The sequence below is a fragment of the Plectropomus leopardus genome, chromosome 7 (genome assembly GCF_008729295.1).
Source record: "Plectropomus leopardus isolate mb chromosome 7, YSFRI_Pleo_2.0, whole genome shotgun sequence".
Taxonomy (NCBI): domain Eukaryota; kingdom Metazoa; phylum Chordata; class Actinopteri; order Perciformes; family Serranidae; genus Plectropomus; species Plectropomus leopardus.
The window spans coordinates 14,988,166-15,008,704 of NC_056469.1; the positions used below are offsets into that span (position 1 = coordinate 14,988,166).

The 20,539-nt window shown below is 38.1% G+C and overlaps 1 protein-coding gene across 1 annotated transcript; it reads left to right on the forward strand.

The window, feature by feature from the left end:
• Positions 1-673: 673 nt before the first annotated feature.
• Positions 674-16,156, forward strand: scgn (secretagogin, EF-hand calcium binding protein). The gene is made up of 11 exons (XM_042490103.1): positions 674-784; positions 1,278-1,348; positions 4,378-4,470; positions 8,315-8,404; positions 9,829-9,885; positions 10,165-10,242; positions 10,927-10,982; positions 12,826-12,871; positions 13,412-13,471; positions 15,105-15,173; positions 15,506-16,156. Exons 1-11 carry the CDS (start codon positions 715-717, stop codon positions 15,635-15,637), a joined length of 822 nt encoding a protein of 273 aa, XP_042346037.1. The 5' UTR covers positions 674-714; the 3' UTR covers positions 15,638-16,156.
• The last annotated feature ends 4,383 nt before the right edge of the window (positions 16,157-20,539 follow it).

The following is a 20,539-nucleotide window of genomic DNA, read 5'->3' on the forward strand; positions in this document are numbered from 1 at the left end:
AATATACGCACGTGTAATATACACACTGTGATACATTCACACGCCTATGTGAACACAACAAATCCTATTTTGTTTTGGTACTAAGTACACTACTATACTAGGGGTTTGTTTGTAACTTATTTGGAATAAAAAACAGTGGCCGGTGATGTCTTGAACATTTTCTTTTCCTCTCACATGTACATTGTGTTCATAAATGTAGAAATTAACTCTTTGTATGTATTAATTTGTTGTTACATGTAATCAATGTAATGTTACTTTCACCATGACTCAAAAAAAGATGATGCAAAACATTCTCTCTGAGCTGGAAAAAAAATGCATATGACATGTGACATGCTCATTATCAGTCTTGATATTTGTTCCATTTTGTCATGGATCAATATGTTTGATTAAGTCTTTCTGCTGATGTTGGACATTTCTTCATGTGAATATTAACATTGATTAAAATAATTTTACAGGCTTTAAAATCTGTGCTTTGTCGTTTGTTTGTTTTTTTTGTTTTTTTGTAGCTTTTGTTGAAGATCTGCTTTGTAGTATAGCGATAAAGCCACCAGATGGCGAATACAGTGTTACAGTACGCTTTCTCCCTCACACTCACACCCAGAGGGGGTGTGGTTTTTACTTAGTCAGAGAGAGAATATGTCAAGCAAGCAGACTGAACAGTGCAACACAGTTTGTCACCTCAGTCCTCATCTCACTTTGTCCTTCTCTATTAAAATGGACAGTGCTTTTGATAACCTGGATGCAGCTGGTTTCCTGGAAATCTGGCAACACTTTGATGCAGATGGTGAGGACAATAATGAAATGTTAATTTCTTTTTGCCATAAATATGCTGAAAATATTTGGAACAATAGTGTATTATTTTCTTCTTCTGTTGACTGAGAGACTAAGACTGTCTTTGTTTTTGATGACAAATTTGTCCCCACTGAAGAAAATAATTACTGATCTTAAGCTAAATATTTTTTTCATTGTAAAATGATAAACTTTAATTATTAATTTACTGTTTCTGTCCTAGACACTATTCTGTCCTATGTAAATCTTACAAACTGGAATTTCACATACATCTGACATGTCTCAAAGAGGCTTAATACAGATAGAAAGGTGCACAGTAACAAGAAGCAGAAAGACTTAGAAACTCAGGGTATAAAAATACTTTGGCAGAGATAGAGTCACTTTGTGACTTTATTTTTTAGCTCTCACTCAGTACTTGAGTTTTGAGTAAAATTAAGACTGGCCTCATTGCTTTTATAACCCAAGGATTTGTTTTTTTCATTTTACAGATAATGGCTACATTGAGGGCAAAGAGCTCGATGACTTTTTCCGTCACATGATGAAGAGACTGGGTCCACAGGTAAGTCCACTTGGGATGAATTCATCCATTACTTGTGATAACAATTCAATACAGTGCATAAACAATAACATGATTGTGTGAAATAAAGCCTACATTTGCTACATCTCTTTGTTTCTCTTCTGATAGTTACTCTATTGCACCTGTTCTCCGAGTACAAGCAACAATTTATTAAAAAAAAAAAAATTAAAATAAATGTTATGCATAATTTATCATGTTTATGTTAATTGTTTAAAGTAAGACAATTGGCCAGCATTAAATCTAAAATCAGCTCTTAGGTAGCGCCTTGGCAATATATCGATATTATATCAGTACTGTAATATGAGATTAGATATAGTATTAGGTTTTGGATATCGTTACATCCTAAGTGTTGTCTTTTCCTGGTTTTAGAGGTCAATATATCCACCTACCCAACAATTTTTTAAATTTTTTTTTAATTTTACTGTTTAAAATAAATTGTGAAAGCGCAAATAGTCAACCCTAAAATACCATTGTATCACTGATATGGATGTATTACGTCAATATTGTGATATTTAATGTTCTCCGTACCATCCAGCCCTTCGTCTCGGAAATTCATTTGGCTTTGGATACAGACTTTGCAGCACTTGTGATCTCTGTTGTGTGGGCAGCTGAACCTCAATGCAGTAATCTGGATGGGTGGGGTGACTAACAATGTAAGACTCAACACAATTTAAGAGCTCTGGTCCCTGTCAAAGGAAAAGCTCCTAACCAGTTATAATGGAAAACCAAATGGGCATACACCTAATAGTACACGCTCCAGTGTGTGTTTGCGCGAGTGATTGGACTCCCGCGGATACTAATGGGGTTGTACTAAAACAAACAGACCACCTACCACATGTCACTTTGTCTCTGATGTTTGCTTTCCATCATAAATGCCCCAAGGATAAGTACTGTTGTGCGTTTTTCATGGCACAGTCATTCTCTTATATTACATTCAACCACTGGGTGACATTAACCACATGGTGTCTTTCGACCTTTTTGTCTTTCCATTAGCTCGAGTGCAACACATCCAGTAATTATGCAGATTTCCCCTGCATGAAGTAACACAGTCGTAAATTAATTTGCATTTGATAGTTACCAGTAAAGCCAAGACATCATTAAAGTTTGTTATGCAGTTCAGTCAAATATTAATATGCACTTTAAAAACTCCCGCTCAGGGACTGTTCTTTATTTTATTGAGGGGGGGGGGTGAAGACAATTTGGCAAAGACTGAGTATAGTGAGGCTGCTGAAATACTGGCTTGACTGAAGATCCCACAGCTGCAGGAGAGGCAGAACAGACTGTGACAATGTGCATACAATGATCACTTTGCATAATAAACTATATACAACAGTGGCAGCAGCGGCTGGCCTGAATGACATTAGCACCATTTAAGGGCGCAGTTATATAAAAATGTATCCATGCTATTTCAGAGTGAAAAGTTGTCATTAAAATCCTTAAGTTGAAAATGCCTTGCAGCATTATTGTAATGCATGCAATACCACAGAATTAGATATTTTTTACAGGAACTGGTAAGTGAAAATTTTTGGCAAAACATTTAATGAGACATGTAAATGAAAGTAATGTTGAAATATCACTATTTTAAAGCTTATATTTAGTTACTTTTATCACACCTGATCTGCTCAAGGACCTTTTTAACTTTAAAAATCCTATTTTAATATCTCTTTTATCGTCTCTGGTTATAACAAATAGTGTAATTTAGACAATTAAAACAAAAAAAGGCTTTCAAAGCTGCTAGCACAATTTGAATTTCAGAGGCCAGTAAAAAATCAATACCAAATACAACAATCTGTCCAGTATGTCCATCCCCTAAGCCAACGGAAAAAGAGAAAAAAAAAAGTCCCTAACAAGTGCTTAAAAAAATATTTGACATGCCTCCCGTTTTTTGCACCATGCCCTCCCCCTTCAAAAATATGGAATGGCCCATTTGCAAGAAGGGACTACTGGCGCCAAACAGGAGTGTCTGACAGAAAGGCAATACTGAAGACAAATAGTTGTTTTTCTGTAATGGGCAAGGACCAGGCACCTGCTAGTCTGCAGCCTGTGTGCTCTCTGCACTACATGAAACAATGATACAGCATTCAGCACCATAGATAAACAGGTTTCTATAGCTACAGTACATTGATGGGGGGTTGCAAAGAGACACTGGAAAATTATCTGCTAAATAACTTCAATAGCTGACAATATTCTCACACTTAATTGCTTCAAGCTTTTGTCTGAGCTCTGGTTGAACAGGAAAAGGAAATGTGATTCTTAAGTCAGATAAAAAAAAAACAGTTTCTTTGCAGCTTTTTCATTCAGTTTATAGTTATTTATAATCTGCTAGAATATGTTCATACTCCACATGCTGCTGTTCATCACGTTTCACATGTGAAAGTACTTCCTGACTCTTCATTATCTATAACACAGTGGCGTTAAACTGATGAGAAAGTCACATGATAGGTATCATGTATTCCACTGGGGTTTTTTTTGCAGAATTACAGTTTGCTGCAGCTAAAGACAGTCATATCTAACACTCTCAAAATGCATTACAAAATACACAAGAATGACAATGTGTGTTGGAAATATTTCATCTTGTCATGGACGAAAAATTACAGGCAAGTGAGGCAAGTGTTTGCAAAATAAAGCACCATGCTCTCTGTTTGTTGAATTAGAAAGAGTGGGTAGACCAAGGACTTCTAGAAGGAGCTGCATTAACCCTTTATAAGCAGGTAGCCCTGGGTTGAGAAAAAAATGTGAGCTCAAAGGAGTATCCATGGTGACATTGCTTAAAATAACCGTGACTCAGCCAGTTAAGGGTTTGTTCTTCAATATACTGTTTATACTGTTTTGATTCTCAAAGGCATGATTTAAAAAGGAAGCAGTGTAAAATACAAGTTGTTTTTTCCCCCCTATAAATCACTGTGTACACCGTTTCATTTTGCCTGAACATATACACTGTATCATCCGGTTAATGTAGGCTTTGGGGCAAGACAATTGATGTTACATTTTAACCTGTTGTGTCTCTACAGGAGAAAGTGACTGAAGAGAGAGTCCAAAGGCTGAAGCAAAGGTTTATGTCTGCCTATGATGTCACTGCTGATGGGAAACTACAGATTCATGAGGTAATGTGCAATTTATGTGTCTAAAATTGCCCCCTGATTCACTTAATAATTATTTTCCTTTCGACTAAAGGCAGGGTACTTTATATTAAGTAAAGGTGAAGTACCAACTTATAAATGTCTCCTCTATATTATATCAGTCCAGACAATGACTATCATATGGTGTTAACCAGTTAAGCAACATCCAGGATGACGCTATAATGGTCAGCTCCCTTACAACACCACCTCTCTATTTCTCAGTCATCTGCACATAGGCTTCACAGCCTAACTTCCGCTTCATTCTACACCATCTTCATCGTCTCCACTCCACCCTCTGTCTTTCTCTATGACACCTCCCTCTTCTGCTGCATTTCCTCTTCATCTTTTATTTATCTCATGTACCCATAACAGTAACCCAGCTTGTACCATTTTCAAGAGGAATGGAAACTCATTTCCGGCACTGCTGAGGGTCAAGTTATCCTGCAGTGACAGCCAGGAGAGCAGCACTAAAACCATATATCTAAATTAAATACCTAACATATATAAATATATATATACACACACACAATATGCACCACATTTACATTTAAATCTAATCTTAATGGGAAAGTACCCAATGATCTCTTTGGTTTCCCACGTAGGACTTTTGCTTTCTTATTAATGAAGGCTGATTATCAAATGACTTTTTGTTTGAGTCAGTTTATTAAATTAAATCAAGCTTGACTGGCAGCTTAACAAGCTGCAGCTGTTTCCCAGAAATCTAAAGCCATATTTTGATTAGATAGCTTTCTTGCCCCCACTCCTAGTAATTGATGTGGCTCTTGGCACAGCAGCAGTGCTTCATCAATGCAATTAAGCGCATTTTCTTTTATTCTAAAAGAAACTTGTGCCCATTCATTACCAATTGCTTAATGCATTGCACCCACAGATCCCAAATGCTTTGGCTCTTACTCATAAAACTGGAAGAAACAAAAATCAATACATGTCTGCCAATAACACTGATGTGCAGTGGCTGGTGCAGGAACAGTGTGGTCAAACCTCTTTGTAGCTGTACACCCTGCTGTCAAGGGATGCACACAACCGCTTTTATTTGATTTTATATCAATGTTCTCTTTTTTTTCCAAATGTATAATATATAAATATACATAAACCTAACCTGACACCGTGGACTGTTTCACCAGGAGGAGAACAGGCAGCAGCTCTGGAGACAGAACTTTGGTGACTGTAGTGCCTTGAATTCGGCCAGTGCACATCCCAGAACACTAAGCTGGTGACAACCAGCAGGGCCTGATCTAGTCTGTATAACTGCAGTAACAGAGAGTTTGCTGATCCAGTGTCCGGAGTCTGGCCTGAGTGTGAAGTGGCCGGGATGAGAGCACCGGAAAAGGGTGGAGTGCCCTTTAGTAATGCTGACTCTGCACCGATCTGTCGTGGTGAAGAGGGAGCTGAGCCGAAAGGCAAAGCTCTGCATTTACTGGTCGATCTTCGTTCCTACCTCACCTATGGTCACGAGCTTTGGGTAGTGACCAAAAGAACAAGATTGTGGGTACAAGCGGCCGAAATGAGCTTCCTCCGTAGGGTGGCTGGGCTCTCCCTTAGAGATAGGGTGAGAAGCTCGGTCATCCGGGAGGAGCTTGGAGTAGAGCGCTGCTCCTCCACATTGAGAAGAGCCAGATGAGGTGGCTCAGGTATCTAATTAGGATGCCTCCCGGACACCTCCCTGGTGAGGTGTTCAGGGCACTTCCCACCGGTAGGAGGCCCCGGGGAAGACCCAGGACATGCTGGGTCTCAGCTGGCCTGGGAACGCCTCGGGATCCCCCGGGAAAAGCTGGTGGCCGGGGAGAGGGAAGTCTGGGCTTCCCTGCTTAGGCTGCTGCCCCCGCAACCCGACTCCAGATAAGCGGAAGAAAATGGATGGATGGATGGATTTTTTTTTAATCTCTGAAACTCCTTTCTGATACTGACACATATTTTATTGCATTTATTGTCAGGCTCTCTTTTGGACGCTCTTTTTGATAAGACATCTTTCTTTTTTGGGTTGCTTTGCAGTGTTGGCAGTTATTACTGGAACAGAAACTTTCTCTGCAGAATAGTCCAACACTGAAACAATCTAATGTCATGTGCAGGAGATGTGTGCGCGCATCTACAGCCAATAGGAACGCCCTCTCCCTGAAGTTCCCTGCGATTGGCCAAAGTCTCCCGTCAGGGCCTAGATTTTCTAAAGCCTACAAATGGAGCCAAGAGGAGGTGCAGCCTAGTGTTCTTTCAGTCCATAAAAATTGCAATATGCTCTAAGAAAATTATGAAATTTTTGCCAATACATGCCAAAAAAAACCTGCCTACTCCAGCTTTAATGAATATAGCTCAGAAACAGACATTCTAAATGGTATTGACAGAAATTGTTCTGCACAGCACAACCAACAGCCAACAGTAAAAATTTAGACTTGTGGATTCGATTTTTTTTATTTACAGTATGCTACAATGTGCTGACTAATATTTACCTCTAAAGCAATGCTCTTTCCCCTTACACTGGTGCCTCTGCTCTATGAATAGCATTAGGAAGGAAGTTAGCAAGCAAGTCTATCACAAAGTGGTAGTGTGCTGTGTGATAGCTGCATGAACTGCTGTTACTCCTCTCAGCATCATGTGACTGATCTGTCAGACACAGTGCCCACTATCAGACAAGAAAAATATGACATTTATACAACTACAGAAACACTAACCCACTCACTTCGCACTGCACTACTACTAGGGTATGCAACTGTACATTATATCACGCATATATTGTACTACCTAACTAAGAAGATCTGGTGGGGCCTCTGTTATAGTCTAAGACACTTAGGTGGGTGGATGTTTGATGAAATGAGAGTTTCAACCTGTCATCCATCTCTGGTTTATGCCGTCTTCTTACATAATTTAAGTAACACTACAGTAGGTACTGTTGTTATGCGTGTTTGTGTAATGTATGCTGTTTACAAAGGGCAGAACATTAGTATGTTGCTTTGTTCCAAGATTTATTATTTATTCCCAGCAACTGCCAACTCTTCTATGCACAACAAATAAACTACAACCTTCAGTCAACAGATAACTAGGTAATGAACTCACCCTCCCATATATTGTTGCTTTACTGACACATGTTGGCAGGAAAAAAGAAAAAACAAATGGCAAGATTTTTTTAAAGTGTGCTGACCTGCGTTTCTTTCCTGACCGTCTGGGTCTTCTATAGTTGGCATCACTGTTGGTGCATTGCGCTGGTTCTGTCTGTTTGTAAAGTAAATGGCCGCAGTTTCACCTTGTATTGTAAATAGATTGATGAGGCCCAGTTTAATCTGCTAATGGAAGGCTTATACTATTAAAAAAGGACAGACAAGAGAGGAGTATCATGAGCTGGAGAGCAGCCAGGATGAGCTGGTGCAGCGTTAGTCATCCAAATGAGAGTATAACATGAAGTCTCATGTGGCCCTTGTATCTAACCATACAGGTAATTTCACTTTGCAGGGGTTGTGAGATATCTGCTGCTAAAACTTCTGCTGCTACCTTGATACATTTGGGGTAAATAGAAATAAAACATATCTTTCTATGTACAGTGTCACAACTTATCACAATAATCCACAGACCTCATTGTCAGTAGTTTGATTGGATCCATTTCTTCTGTAGGAAATACAGTTACCCTGTCCTGATCGAAAATATGAGACCAGACCAGTTATACTTATCTGTTCTGGAATCTGTATGTATGACTGCTGTAAACTGGGTGGCAATTGTTACTCTCCGAGAACAAAATGGACAAGACTTGAAGAGATGAAACGCTCACATCATTATCCAATCAATACTATCTGCTCTGACCTCTGCTCTCTGTCCTGTTTTCCAGTTGGCCAATATGATCCTCCCTGAGGACGAGAACTTCCTGTTGATTTTCCGCAGAGAAGCTCCTCTGGATAACAGTGTTGACTTCATGAAGGTAACATCAAAGACTGTACCAAAACATCATTATGTGATGTGACAATACGATAAAAAACAAGTTTTACCCATCAGTAATTTCAACTATTAGAAATATGTCAACTACAATGTGTCACTGATAGGGAAAATGAACAGTTAAGATTTAACAGTTTAAGTTTAACATTGAAACCACAAAGACTAAAGAGTAAATCACAAGTTTCATCACAATTTTCTATAACATTAATTCTTTGGACAACAATAATCTATTTGCTGACATAAAAAAAGTTTGCCATGGTACAATTTCAATATGATATAATTCTGGGGCCTATGATTTATATGAGACAATATCACTAAAAATTGGGGCTGCACAATGTTCCAAAATAATCATATTGTAAATAATGTGAAAGATACTGTGATCGCAGTATACATCTCCATTTAAGTTGGATTGGTAATTTTTGCATTTCACTTTCACTACAATATATATATATATATATATATATATATATATATATTGGACTTTATTCCCGCACCCACACACACACCCGTGTATCACCATAATGCTTTATTTATAATCGTATGTTGTGACACATTCAACCTTTACCAAAAAAATGTAGCTCCTGTTTTTATGACCTTATTGTCTTATTCATTAATGTTTTGATTAATTGTGCAGCTCTAGTAAATATCCTTTTGTGTATCTTAAAGATGACTATATGTGTAGATGTTTTCACTTTGCATCAATAACATTGGATCGTTACACCCCAATACAAACGTATCCTGATAGGCCAAGACATACAGAAAATAAAGTGTATGTGACTGACGGTTGTTACGTGTCATCACCAGATTAACTATGATATGGGACTTCCTATTCACTGGTGTACATAGACATATACCACATAGTGTTTAGTTGGGACTCAAAAACATGTCACACATGAGCTTACTCGACAGATTAACCTAATTGTAACATAATTAGATGAAAACATTCAAGAATTCAAGCACTTCTTTAATTCTGAGCCTATAACACCAACAATGAAATAGATCAAAATTCTGAGAAAATGATAATGCCAGGTAAGACGAAACATATTAATATTTTCAAGCTTAAACGTTAAAGCCAGACTGACCAGCAACAGGCCAACAAAGGCTTCTAACCTGACTGACACCAGTGCACAGTTTTAATGTTAAATTCACTGTGGTTCTATTTTACTTTAATAATGTCTATTTCAGGCTGTTTTTAAACGTAAGAATTATGTATTTTATACCTATAATACCTGTAATCGTGTAATATTTCAGCGCTACAAAAAAAAAACATAAAAGACTGACATGACCAGCTATGATGACACTTTTTATGGTGGCATTAAGTTAGCTGTATTCCTACTACTTCAAATGCACCTATACCCAATGCACATTGCATGTAAGCATTGTTGATCTGCCCTTTCCTGCCCGCTGTAGATATGGAGGAAGTATGATGTTGACTGCAGCGGCTACATTTCGGCTCGGGAGCTCAAGGTAAGGTTGTTACTCAGCAATGCACTACCGAAACAATAACATATCTCTCTTCTGTTCGAGGAACAACCATCAGCAGTGGCATTGAGACTGACTCAACCACTATTTCCTGTTCTGTCACACTGAGATATTTCTCTTCTTCCTCAGTACATAATGCAATGTGCTTAAATGAAGTACTGTATACTGTGTGTAAAATGTGCTAGTTAATTGTGTGTAGTTGTATATCACCCACTGGATTTGATTGTTTATTGTCCCAGTTTGAGACAAACTTTTGTCATTTAGGCTTTCCTGAAAGACCTATTCCAACAACATCACAAGGAAGTGTCATCGGAGAAGCTGGAGGAGTACACAGACACAATGGTAGTTATACTGTTTTTAGCCAGTTGTTAAGGCAATCTGACAGCAAAGTGTTGACAAATACGTTAAGATAAACTCTTTCCCCTCTATGTGCAGCTGGATGAATAAGTCATGTTACTGTTGCTGACTGTGTTACATCTACTGTATGTCGTTGTGTAGAACTGGTTTTAACTGTCAAATCCTGCAATTTCAGGCAGCTTGCAAGTTCTAGTTTGTTTACTGTGCATTAATGGAAATGGCAAAATGGTAGGCAACAGCAGTCCTCAAGACATTATTTTTGACACATTTACCGTCACAAATAAAAGCTGTATAAAGATTTAAGCAGCTGCAATCAGTTATTCTGCCAAATGAAACTATTGGTAGGAGGGACTTTGACTTGCGATTTACAGTATTTTCGGGAGATTTTATGTGTTGCTTCAACTGCCAAAAGACTGAGTGACACAGAAGGTATTTCTTATTAACCTGGGTTACTTCTGTGGAAACCCAAAGTCTCGGATAGCCTATTCCTACTATTTCACAGATTTCAATGTGGAAGAACTGGGTTCACGCTTGATGTCAGATTGAATGACGAGCCAGCTCTAGAGTCACAGGTGGTGTTAGGGAAAAAACAGCAACAGTTCAGATGGAGAGATTAACAGTTGCTGAAGTTCTTTTCGTGTTTCTTAGTACATCTTCTTTCTCTTGCAGATGAAAATCTTTGACAAAAACAAGGATGGCTGTTTGGATTTGAACGACTTGGCCAGGTACTTCCATTACACAATACACAACACTCAGAGAGCCTTAAAAGAGGGATTTGATCAAATTTTGCGAAATGCCATCTCAAAATGAGGGCTTTGGTAAGCCAGTTTGCATGTAGAGACATAAACACTGCATATGGATAAGACATTCTGATGTTGCGCTTCAGGTGTGTAGCGTGGGCTGGTGTGGGTGACGAGACCCAGCAGCAGGTCTTCCAGATAGCTAGCTGAACTGAATGGAGATTTCTACACCGCTTCTTTATTCTACAACATTTAGCATCAGCCACTTTGTGGCACTATTCAGTATCATACAGTGTTTCCTCTAGGATTTTTTTCAGCAGCGGGGGCAGGCTCTCCGGGGAGCCGTGGCGGCGTAAACAAATGACGCTTTTTAAAGGCTGAATGTAAAAATAAAAAATAATAACAAAAATTCAACAATAAAATAATAAAAACAATAAATAATAATTTCTTGATGGGGCTGTAATCAGTGGCAAAGTTTGCACCCAGGCTCAGAACAATGGATTTTTCTTGGTTTTTTGTAGAACAGCTCTAAGGCTCTGTTGTACGGAAATTCCCCAAGAGGTGGCCCGTTGATGCTCAGCAGCATACATGCTGCAGGGTGATCCCCCTGCAGCCTGTTTCTCAAGTCAGTCTTCACCTACAAATAGAAACAATAATTTTTATTATTTTTTTTATTTTTTTTTTCAACCCATTTAGGGTCCCAGCCTGATAGCCTGTGTTTCCCTTTATGTTTTTCTCCTCTACTCTCATCTCTCTCTCCTGCACCATCACTTTGCTCTCCTGCTCCTTCACTCGGCACTCCCCCTCCTGCACTCTGCTCTCCTTCACTTGCACTGCTCCTCCCTGTCTGTTACTTGTCTTATACGATTACATAAAACATTAACGTTAGATAATTTACACTCACATCACATTTGATTACAAGTGTGAACATAATTTTTTACCTAACCATCATAATTTGAGTCAGTAAAAAGGCTAATGATACCTGACTAGCGCCATCCTCATCAGGTGTCTTTCTCTTCTTTGAAAAATATTTGAACAAGCTCATCTGAAAATGCAGTCAGCAGTTACATCATGGCGTGTATATCGCTTAATGCTATCAATTAGTTTACTCACGTTAGCGACACTGAGTTGAGTTGGCACCGGGCCCAATTAACTTAAGCTACGTAACCTTAGCTGCCCATCAATATTATGCGAATGTTTATTTAACTAATAAAATCTATTATACGTTTTCTTAAGCTAATAAGTCTACCTTTTCTCCGGTAAGTTGCACGCTATTTTCAAGCCGACACTCCTCTGACTCTCCGACCTGATGCCTGGATGCGAGTAGCTAATTAACGTCGGCACCAGTTAGTTCTGTTGGGGGGTGGGAGGGGGCGGTGGTATCTACCCCAAAGAGTAGATACGGAGCAAGATAGTTATCTGCCTCAGCACTCACGACACCCAACGCAGTGCAGGACTGTGCTGTGATGCGGCGGTGGTGTATTTGTAATTTAAAAAAAGAAAAGAAAAAAAAAAACGACATTTGAAGGAGCGGCGGGTAGGATTTAGGAGTGGCGGGCCGCCACTCCTAAATGAGTGTAGAGGAAACACTGTCATAGGAACACATAACTAAACTCTGTTAGTTTTGATAACAAAAAACAATGTTCTAAACTGTCATCAATTTTTATAGAAATGAACATGAAAATATGGGCCTCATATCACATATCTTCTCTGCCCTATACTTTATCCTAAATTTCCTGCAAAAGAAAGAAGGCGACAATTCAATAACAAGAATGTTTTTGTCTTTGATAACTTGAACCCTTAAAATATGTATTTCTTCTTCAATAAGGATCTTGGCTTTAGAGGAGAATTTCCTGCTCCAGTTCAAGATGGATGTAAGTGTGTGCTTCATCTTATTCTTCAAAGTGGGAACAGACTTTTCAACCGTCTTAATTCAACTGTCTGTCATTTCCACTACTGGGGATAGCAACTGCAAACCACTTATATTGATAATCTGCTAATTGGAGTGACACTAACCGCCCACTGGCTACCATGGAAATCAAGCACAATACTCTGTACTGTGTTTGTTTGCGCAATAATAAAAACACTTCCTTGGTGCTGAAAACGAGGACTTCATGTTCCCGCGAGATCCCACGGCAATGGCAGATAGAATTGCAATGTTAAAGTCTAAACTTTTAGAAAACTTAAATGCCAGTGGTGTTTTCTGTAGCCTATACATTGTGCAATGAAAATGTACTTTGTAATAAGTTGAAGAAAAAAAAAATGTCCATTTCAGTTTAATATTTGGCAGATGACAACATGAATAAATTATGTTGCAACAGTTAAATAAGTTATATCTGTATTTTGTTATTTTTATTGAATTTATCTGCTCTCATATTCTCAATTTTTTAACAACGCCTCTCCTATTTTCCAAGGCCTGCAGCAAAGAGGAGAGAAAGAGAGACTTTCAGAAGATCTTTGACCATTATGATGTTGTAAGTACAATGACAGATGGAGCACAGATGATAACTGCCATTTCACAATTTTTAAGAAATTAAGGCTGAACCAGACTCAGAATCATGTCAGTGGAATCAGATTTCGCTTTTGATATATATTTGCAGAATTGATTATTCTGCAATTTGTTTTTTTCCCCAAGCAAAGTTTTACAGTTTAAGTTTGGGACCCAGTTCAGTGTGACAGAGTAATTTATGTTATTTAGTAAACGTGCTAATAGCACTAACAACAGATAGCCAGAGGCTGTGTCATATTAAGTTGCCATAAGTTGTAAATTCGCCACTTATATGCAGAAGAGAGAAGATAATGTTCTCTCAGAATCATACAATGCAGAGGTCTCCCCCTCTGTATTGCTGCAGCGGATGTTGCAGCCTCTACCAAAGAGTAGCAAACAGTCAAAAGCACTCATGCCGCAGTTAAGTCTGAAGCTATCTTAGTCGACTGAGGGGTCTCCGACTGATGATTCAAATCTCTGACTTTCTGGGGGCAGCCCTTAAAGAAACCATGTGAAAGTGTAGACAGTTCAGTGAACAACCTCTGAAGTATGTTCTGTTGCTGTTCTGAAATTTTTTCAATAATTGTAGACATTTTTTAGTGGTATGGGTAAGAAAAGCAGTAAGGAAAGCTGACCAAAAGGTTGCAGGTTTGAATTATATGCTAGCTACTTCTAAGCCAGAGAGGAGGACGACAGACAATCACCTTCTTTAAACCTCTTCCTTCAGAAGCTTTCCAGCCAGGGCCTCCACTAAACATTTTCGATCGCCAATTAATAACACTCTCAATTTTGCATAATATAATAGAGTGTCCAGAAGAGGACTCGGTTCAGCAACAGTGGGTCCAATTAGCTCCCTTACCTCTGTAATGAAACATAATAAAATAAAGCACCCATTATGTTGTCAAGTCACTCTCTGGGAAGATGAGTAACTCTGTCAGGCTCATTCAAAGTACAGCTCCAGACAGGAGCCAATAAGTCGGAGCAGGAATCACTGATAAGCTTCCTCTATTCTGTAAAATCATTTTATGTCCTTGTCCATATTGTCAAGTCATAGTTGAGCTAATGGCCTGGTTGGAAACATGTCCGGAGGTCAATGTAGGCCACCAGTCAGTCATGTTTCACACATAGGCTGCCTTTTCCAGCCCTTAAATTAACAGCATAGCAAGCAGCACCTTTGTCAAGATATAGATTTTAGCATTAAAAAGCTGTGGCCTCGTGGCAAGACGGCGATATCTTATTTTGGTCTCATTTGGAATGGCTTTTAAGCAAGAGCGTTTGCGTAACTGAAGTGAGAGGGAAGGTCAGAAGCATTAAATTTTCCCTGCAAAGTGTCAAGTAGTGCTGGTGTACTTCGGTTTCTAATCAGACTGAGGGTGGACATTTCAAATAAATCCAATGTCAGCAGCTATGTGATTAATGGGCACACACTCCGAGGTACTTACTAATGATATGACCAATGCATGCTGGGAGGTGTTCCAGCTCTACCAATAAACCAAAGGAACACACCCAGAAAAGGAAAGGAAGACAACTGAATGACTGAATAATGCAAGTGAAATACAAATTAGATAATGTAATCCGCGCTCGTGTCTCTCTTTTTCTGTCTCTTTTTTGTTGTTCAGAGTAAGACAGGAGCACTGGAGGGTCCTGAGGTGGACGGCTTTGTCAAAGACATGATGGGACTGGTCAGGGTAAGTTTGCTGCTGTGTTTTTGCAATCATGCTTTCTGACATTTATTTATTAGTGTTTACAAAAAAATATACAATATATTCTATTTCTTCTCCATTTATTTAAAATATGTAGCAAAATCAAGGACAAATGTAATTTTGTTTTTTAAACTTTAAAAAATGGCTAGTAAATCTACCTTCTACAACCCTCTATGCAGCTACATCAACTCCGAATATTTGTGACTGAGAAATTGAGAATTATAAACCCTTGAGGATCTACTGCGGACACAATGTGATGCCACACCTGATTTGAATCCCTACTTTCCCTCTCCCTTCCTCTCTTCTGTTCTCTCCAGCCCAACCTCACGAGCTCTGAGCTGGACAAACTGCGAGTCGTTCTGCTACGTCACTGTGATGTCAACAAGGATGGAAAGATCCAGAGAAATGAGCTGGCTCTGTGTCTGGGAGTCAAACCTAATCTTGGTTAAGAGATTATGAGATTGTTTTATGAATCAGTGTCACTGTAACTGTTGTGTAGTCAACAATAATAGGATATTGTGTTTTGATCCAGACTAGTCTGATTACTGGATTATCTAAGCTCAATAATGATGAAGAGATATTTGATCCTAAAATGATAGAAACATGATTTGACACTGTGTGATGAAAATAAATCAAATGACTGTAGATCTTCTATGACTTGAAATGACAGTGTTTTTTTGTGCATGTTGTAGCCAAAAGAAAAGAATGAGATGGGAAAGATTTTTTGGCTAAAATGACTGTGTTTGTGCTCTTAGATTTGTGGAAGGCTAATGAGTTGGGGTTTTTTTTAAACAGAAAGTTTTTCATTGTATTATAAAGTTTTCTTCTTAGTTAGTGTGGTGCTAGAGTTTACTGGCTATGACTGATGTTCAGCTTTTCGCATGTTTCTCTGCCAAAGTCTGACATACAGTTTGTTGTAATTCAACTATAATGCGTTGCAGAGAAAATAAAGCAATGATGGCAATTGATGAGCATGGCGATTTTTCCTTTCTCTTTTTTGCCGCTGTAATGTCACAGCTCTTTTAAATATACAAATAAAAGTCAAAATTGAAATATACAGTACTGTGCAAAAATCTCTGGCCACCATAGATTTTTTCTTTTAGAAAAAATGTAACGAGGACATAATATATACATTTTTTGCTTAGTCTCTTTATGAAGATACAAAGAATACAGAGAACATGTACAATGTTTTAAAACAGCAAAAAAGTCCAAACAAAATGTCTTCTTCTGACTGAAGTCAATATTTAGTGTGAAACATGGAATCATACAACCATAACAAAAGGTAGCTCAAACAATCAATATTGAGATTTGGACATCTCTTGAATGCTACCTGGTGTGCATACACCAGAAAATTAGTACTGTAAATCTCATATTGCCTGCTGTGTTGCTGTGAGTGTTCAAGACATGCAGTGGAAATGGAGGTCACAGTAAATATTTGCAACTTAAGCCTGATGAGGTTGTTTTATTCTATAATATTTGCATTTTCTTCTATACTGTATACTGGTTGGGTTTTAGTGACTACTGAGAAATAATTATGTATGGTCATTATGACCTTGCTAAAATAAAGTTCAAAGTGGCCTAAGACTTTTGCACAGTACTGTAAATATATACAATTCTGGTTGCATTTTTTAAAGTGACTGATCTGATGATATAATAAACATATACATTAAAACAGATGTTGGTAGTCTTATTCCTATACATCTTTAATTGTGTCATTAAAAAAATCTCTAGAAAAAACCTTTGTATGAACTACTATTCATATAGTGCTCATTTACAAGTGTTTACAAGTTGGTACATTATTATAAGCTACAAATGTGTAGAAATTTTGAAGAATTATGCACATGTAAATTAAACCTTAAATTAAAGTGGATAAACACAACAATTGTGCGTTTTTTGAGAGTCTGACATTTCCTGCAAAGCTAGTATTTACCAGAAGCAGTGTTTGGCCTGGAACTTTTTTCAGGCCCAGTGGTACACATCGAAAAACCCTTAAAAGACGCGATTTATTGGCAAGTTGGCTTCAGTACGATGGCACAGAGGATCCGCAATTTAATTATTTGCATTAAATTTCTGTTGACTCTGTATGTTAAAAATTTAAAACAAAGTGAACACAACAAGGAGAGGATGTCTGAACAAGCACACGTCACTGCTGCACTTAATCTTTCATGGCTTTGAGAAGCATTTCACTACAGCATAATTCTCCTAAATTTGCTACAGTGACACCTCTAGATGTCCATTTGCAAATTTCAATTAATTGGTAAATTTTTACATTGACTTTGACCTAAATACATTTCCTTGAATTCTGGCGATATCAGAGGTATAACCAAATGAACTGACATCTCAAATTTAGCTGGCAATAAAACCTGAAAGGTTTTTTTCTACACTGTTAAGTTACAAAATCAGTCCAGTAATCTAAACATAGAAATGGCAGCCAGCTTGGATTTGAGCTCTCACATATCTAAATTATATTATATTAAATATATTAAATATAATATAATATTATATAATTATAGTCAGAATCTAAATCAGTATTGGAATGCTTTTTTTTTGTTTTTTTGTTGTTTTTTTTATTAGTAAGGCTAGTAAGGCATTCAATAATCCCCGCTTCAAGCAATTAAATTGGCTATCTGACAAGGCAAAGTAAAAGGTGAGACAAATTGCAGATGGTTATCCACATCTAGCAACCTAAAGAAAACCTTTGCTTTGCATCTAGTTATGGAGCCCAACCTGTGTTTATTAACAACAGAAACATTGCATGAAACAGTCCACCTCCCACCTTCTTTTCCCTAAATCACTCTCTGTCACACACACTTACACAGCAGCGCTACGGCCAACCAAAGTCAGGTCTGGTAGTTGATAAGCATGTTGAAGCATGAAAAATATAATTGATGCCTACCCTGAATATCTGCAAGTAATTATCACTGGAAGCTTTGTTACTGAAAAAATGGTATTTGGGGGACAGCCCGAAATCTAATGTAATATAATTTGCCTTTGCTGACTGAAAAAAAAAAAAAAAAAAAAAAATTAAACATCTCATAAAAAAGCTATTCTCCTGGTCATGGTAGCTTGATATTCTGTGTGTTAACCTATATAGCTTCACAGATGTCAAGGTTAATTAAGGCCTTAACATTTGAAGAGTAACTCTGTGAGATGCAACAAGCAGACACGGCAAGTCTTTGTTAAGTTGATGCCAGAGAATGAAAACCTTAAGTAGATGGAAACCCTTTCGGCCACTAAAAGGCAGCTAATGGTGTGGACCTAAAAGCTTTGCTCTGCCTCAGGCTGCCTGATTGCCCTTCTAGTCACCACAAAGCTGCAGTGTGTGGTGTGATCTTGTCTTTATCTCTGTGCGTGTGTGTGTGTATGTGTTCATGCATTCATGTGTGTTCATTAAACAGAGAGCAAAACCTACAAACATTAAACTACAAAGAAAAAGAGACAGTACATGGTTTATTTATTTACATAAACAGATACACTTGTGTGAGTGTTTGCATGAGTGTTTTTGTGCTTTACAGTGAAGGGCTTGCGATTTTGTGTATTTGTGTGAGCAGAGCAGCTGCTACACAGCTGCCACAGAACAAACAGTTTCCCATTTAGGCTGAAAGCTTCAGCCCCCACCATATCACAAGCCTCATTAACACTGGATGGTTATTGTTGTGCTGGGAAAATGTAATGAAATAATATCTGATAATGACGGAAAGTTGAAGCACTTAAGTGAAGGCAAATCAATAACATTTTCTTTCAACTGCAAAATACTTAATTTTTTGATGTATATTATCTAAGTAGAAAAAGCGGTTGCAAGATGACTGTTTGTCTTCTGTTATATTTACTATTAAATTAATGTCCATTTTGGATGACTAACAGTGCTTCAGACTGTATCTGGACTATCATGTTTTAACTTCCGTGTACCAGTTTTTTTTTTCAATTTCCTGATTGTCAGCCTACAATAGAGAAGAATATATCTTAAGCACAGGAAGACAGGTCATTCTGTCTATTTAGCCCTGAGTCCTATTTTAGAGAAAATCAACCCTTTCTGACAAAAAAAAATGTTTTAGCAATCTGTGTTTCTCCCTTTTACTAGTAATTTCCAGTATACAAAATTGTTTTCATTCATTCAGTGGTAATATGGCCCTTATTGAACTGTGGTCTCACAGTCAAACAGACCTGAAGAAGCTTTGCTTTGGGCTCCTAAACAGGTTATCAGGCACTTAGACTCAATCCTTGAGTAAGGATTTTATTTAGTGGTGTTCCATTGCTGTCACATTAACAAGTGCCTTACCTGGGGCTTTATAGCTCTAGTGTGTGATCTGTTATAGATGAAGCCAGGAACACAAAGACAAAAATTATGAGTTTGATTATCACATTTGATTCCAGGAAGAGAGAGAGAGAGAGAAGAGAGAGAGAGAGAGAGAGAGAGAGAGAGAGAGAGAGAGAGAGAGAGAGAGAGAGAGAGAATAAACGTCAATATCATTTTAGGATCACATTGTTTAATGCTGCCCTCTAGTGGCCAGGCTGAAATGTATTTGTACTGAGAGAGAGAATTAAAAGTTCAAGTTAATTTAGGATCACATTGTTTAATGCTGCCCTCTAGTGGCCAGGCTGAAATGTTGCAGTCCTTCAATAAAAACATTGAAATTGGTTGAAATCAATAATATTGCAGGGCTTGACTGGAATGGTTGCCAGGTTGCCATTGACAACCTCTTTGTTACATTTGCAACAAAGTCCTTTGGTTGCCATCAGTGCTCAACAAAATGTTTACCCCAAATAAATATTTTTTTTCAATTTATTGCAGTAGTCATATTTAAATATTGGTGTTAAACTCAGAACCAACACCAGAAAATGCTGTGCATGCGTTGGTGTGTTTACTTGTGTGCACACAGTCAGCTGTTCTAGAGAGCAAAACAAATTAAGTTGTTAGACTGTAAGGTAAAAAGTTTGACTAACCCATCATGTCGGTTTTGTATCAAAAAACACTCCTCTAGTCATCTTCAGACAGAAAATATGTATAATACCACATCTTATTTGTACTGACCAGGACCATGCATAACTCGAGGTAAAGTGCAAACAGCCATGGTTAAATAATAGCTGGCTTGCTGCATGAGGCTGACATGTGCTTGTCTATGCTTAGCTGAGAATAATAGGTCATTACATTCATAAAGGCCGTGGCACCAGGCTCTTCAGAGGGGCAGACCACTGACCCCTGCTTCGTTTCTCATGTCTTTTCTGTCTTCTGCTTCTTTTCTCCTCTGGCTCCAGAGCATTCTCACTAAGTAAACAACAAATAAGAAAGGTGTTGTAAATTGTAACCCTTAAAAGTCATCCTCTGCCCTTCTTTAAGGTTGCGTTTCTGG

Coding starts and splice junctions, on each gene's coding strand:
- scgn (XM_042490103.1), top strand. CDS start 715: ATGGACAGTGCTTTTGATAACCTGGATGCAGCTGGTTTCCTGGAAATC. Junction 9,886..10,164: donor TTTCGGCTCGGGAGCTCAAG/GTAAGGTTGTTA, acceptor TTTGTCATTTAG/GCTTTCCTGAAAGACCTATT. Junction 15,174..15,505: donor ACATGATGGGACTGGTCAGG/GTAAGTTTGCTG, acceptor TGTTCTCTCCAG/CCCAACCTCACGAGCTCTGA.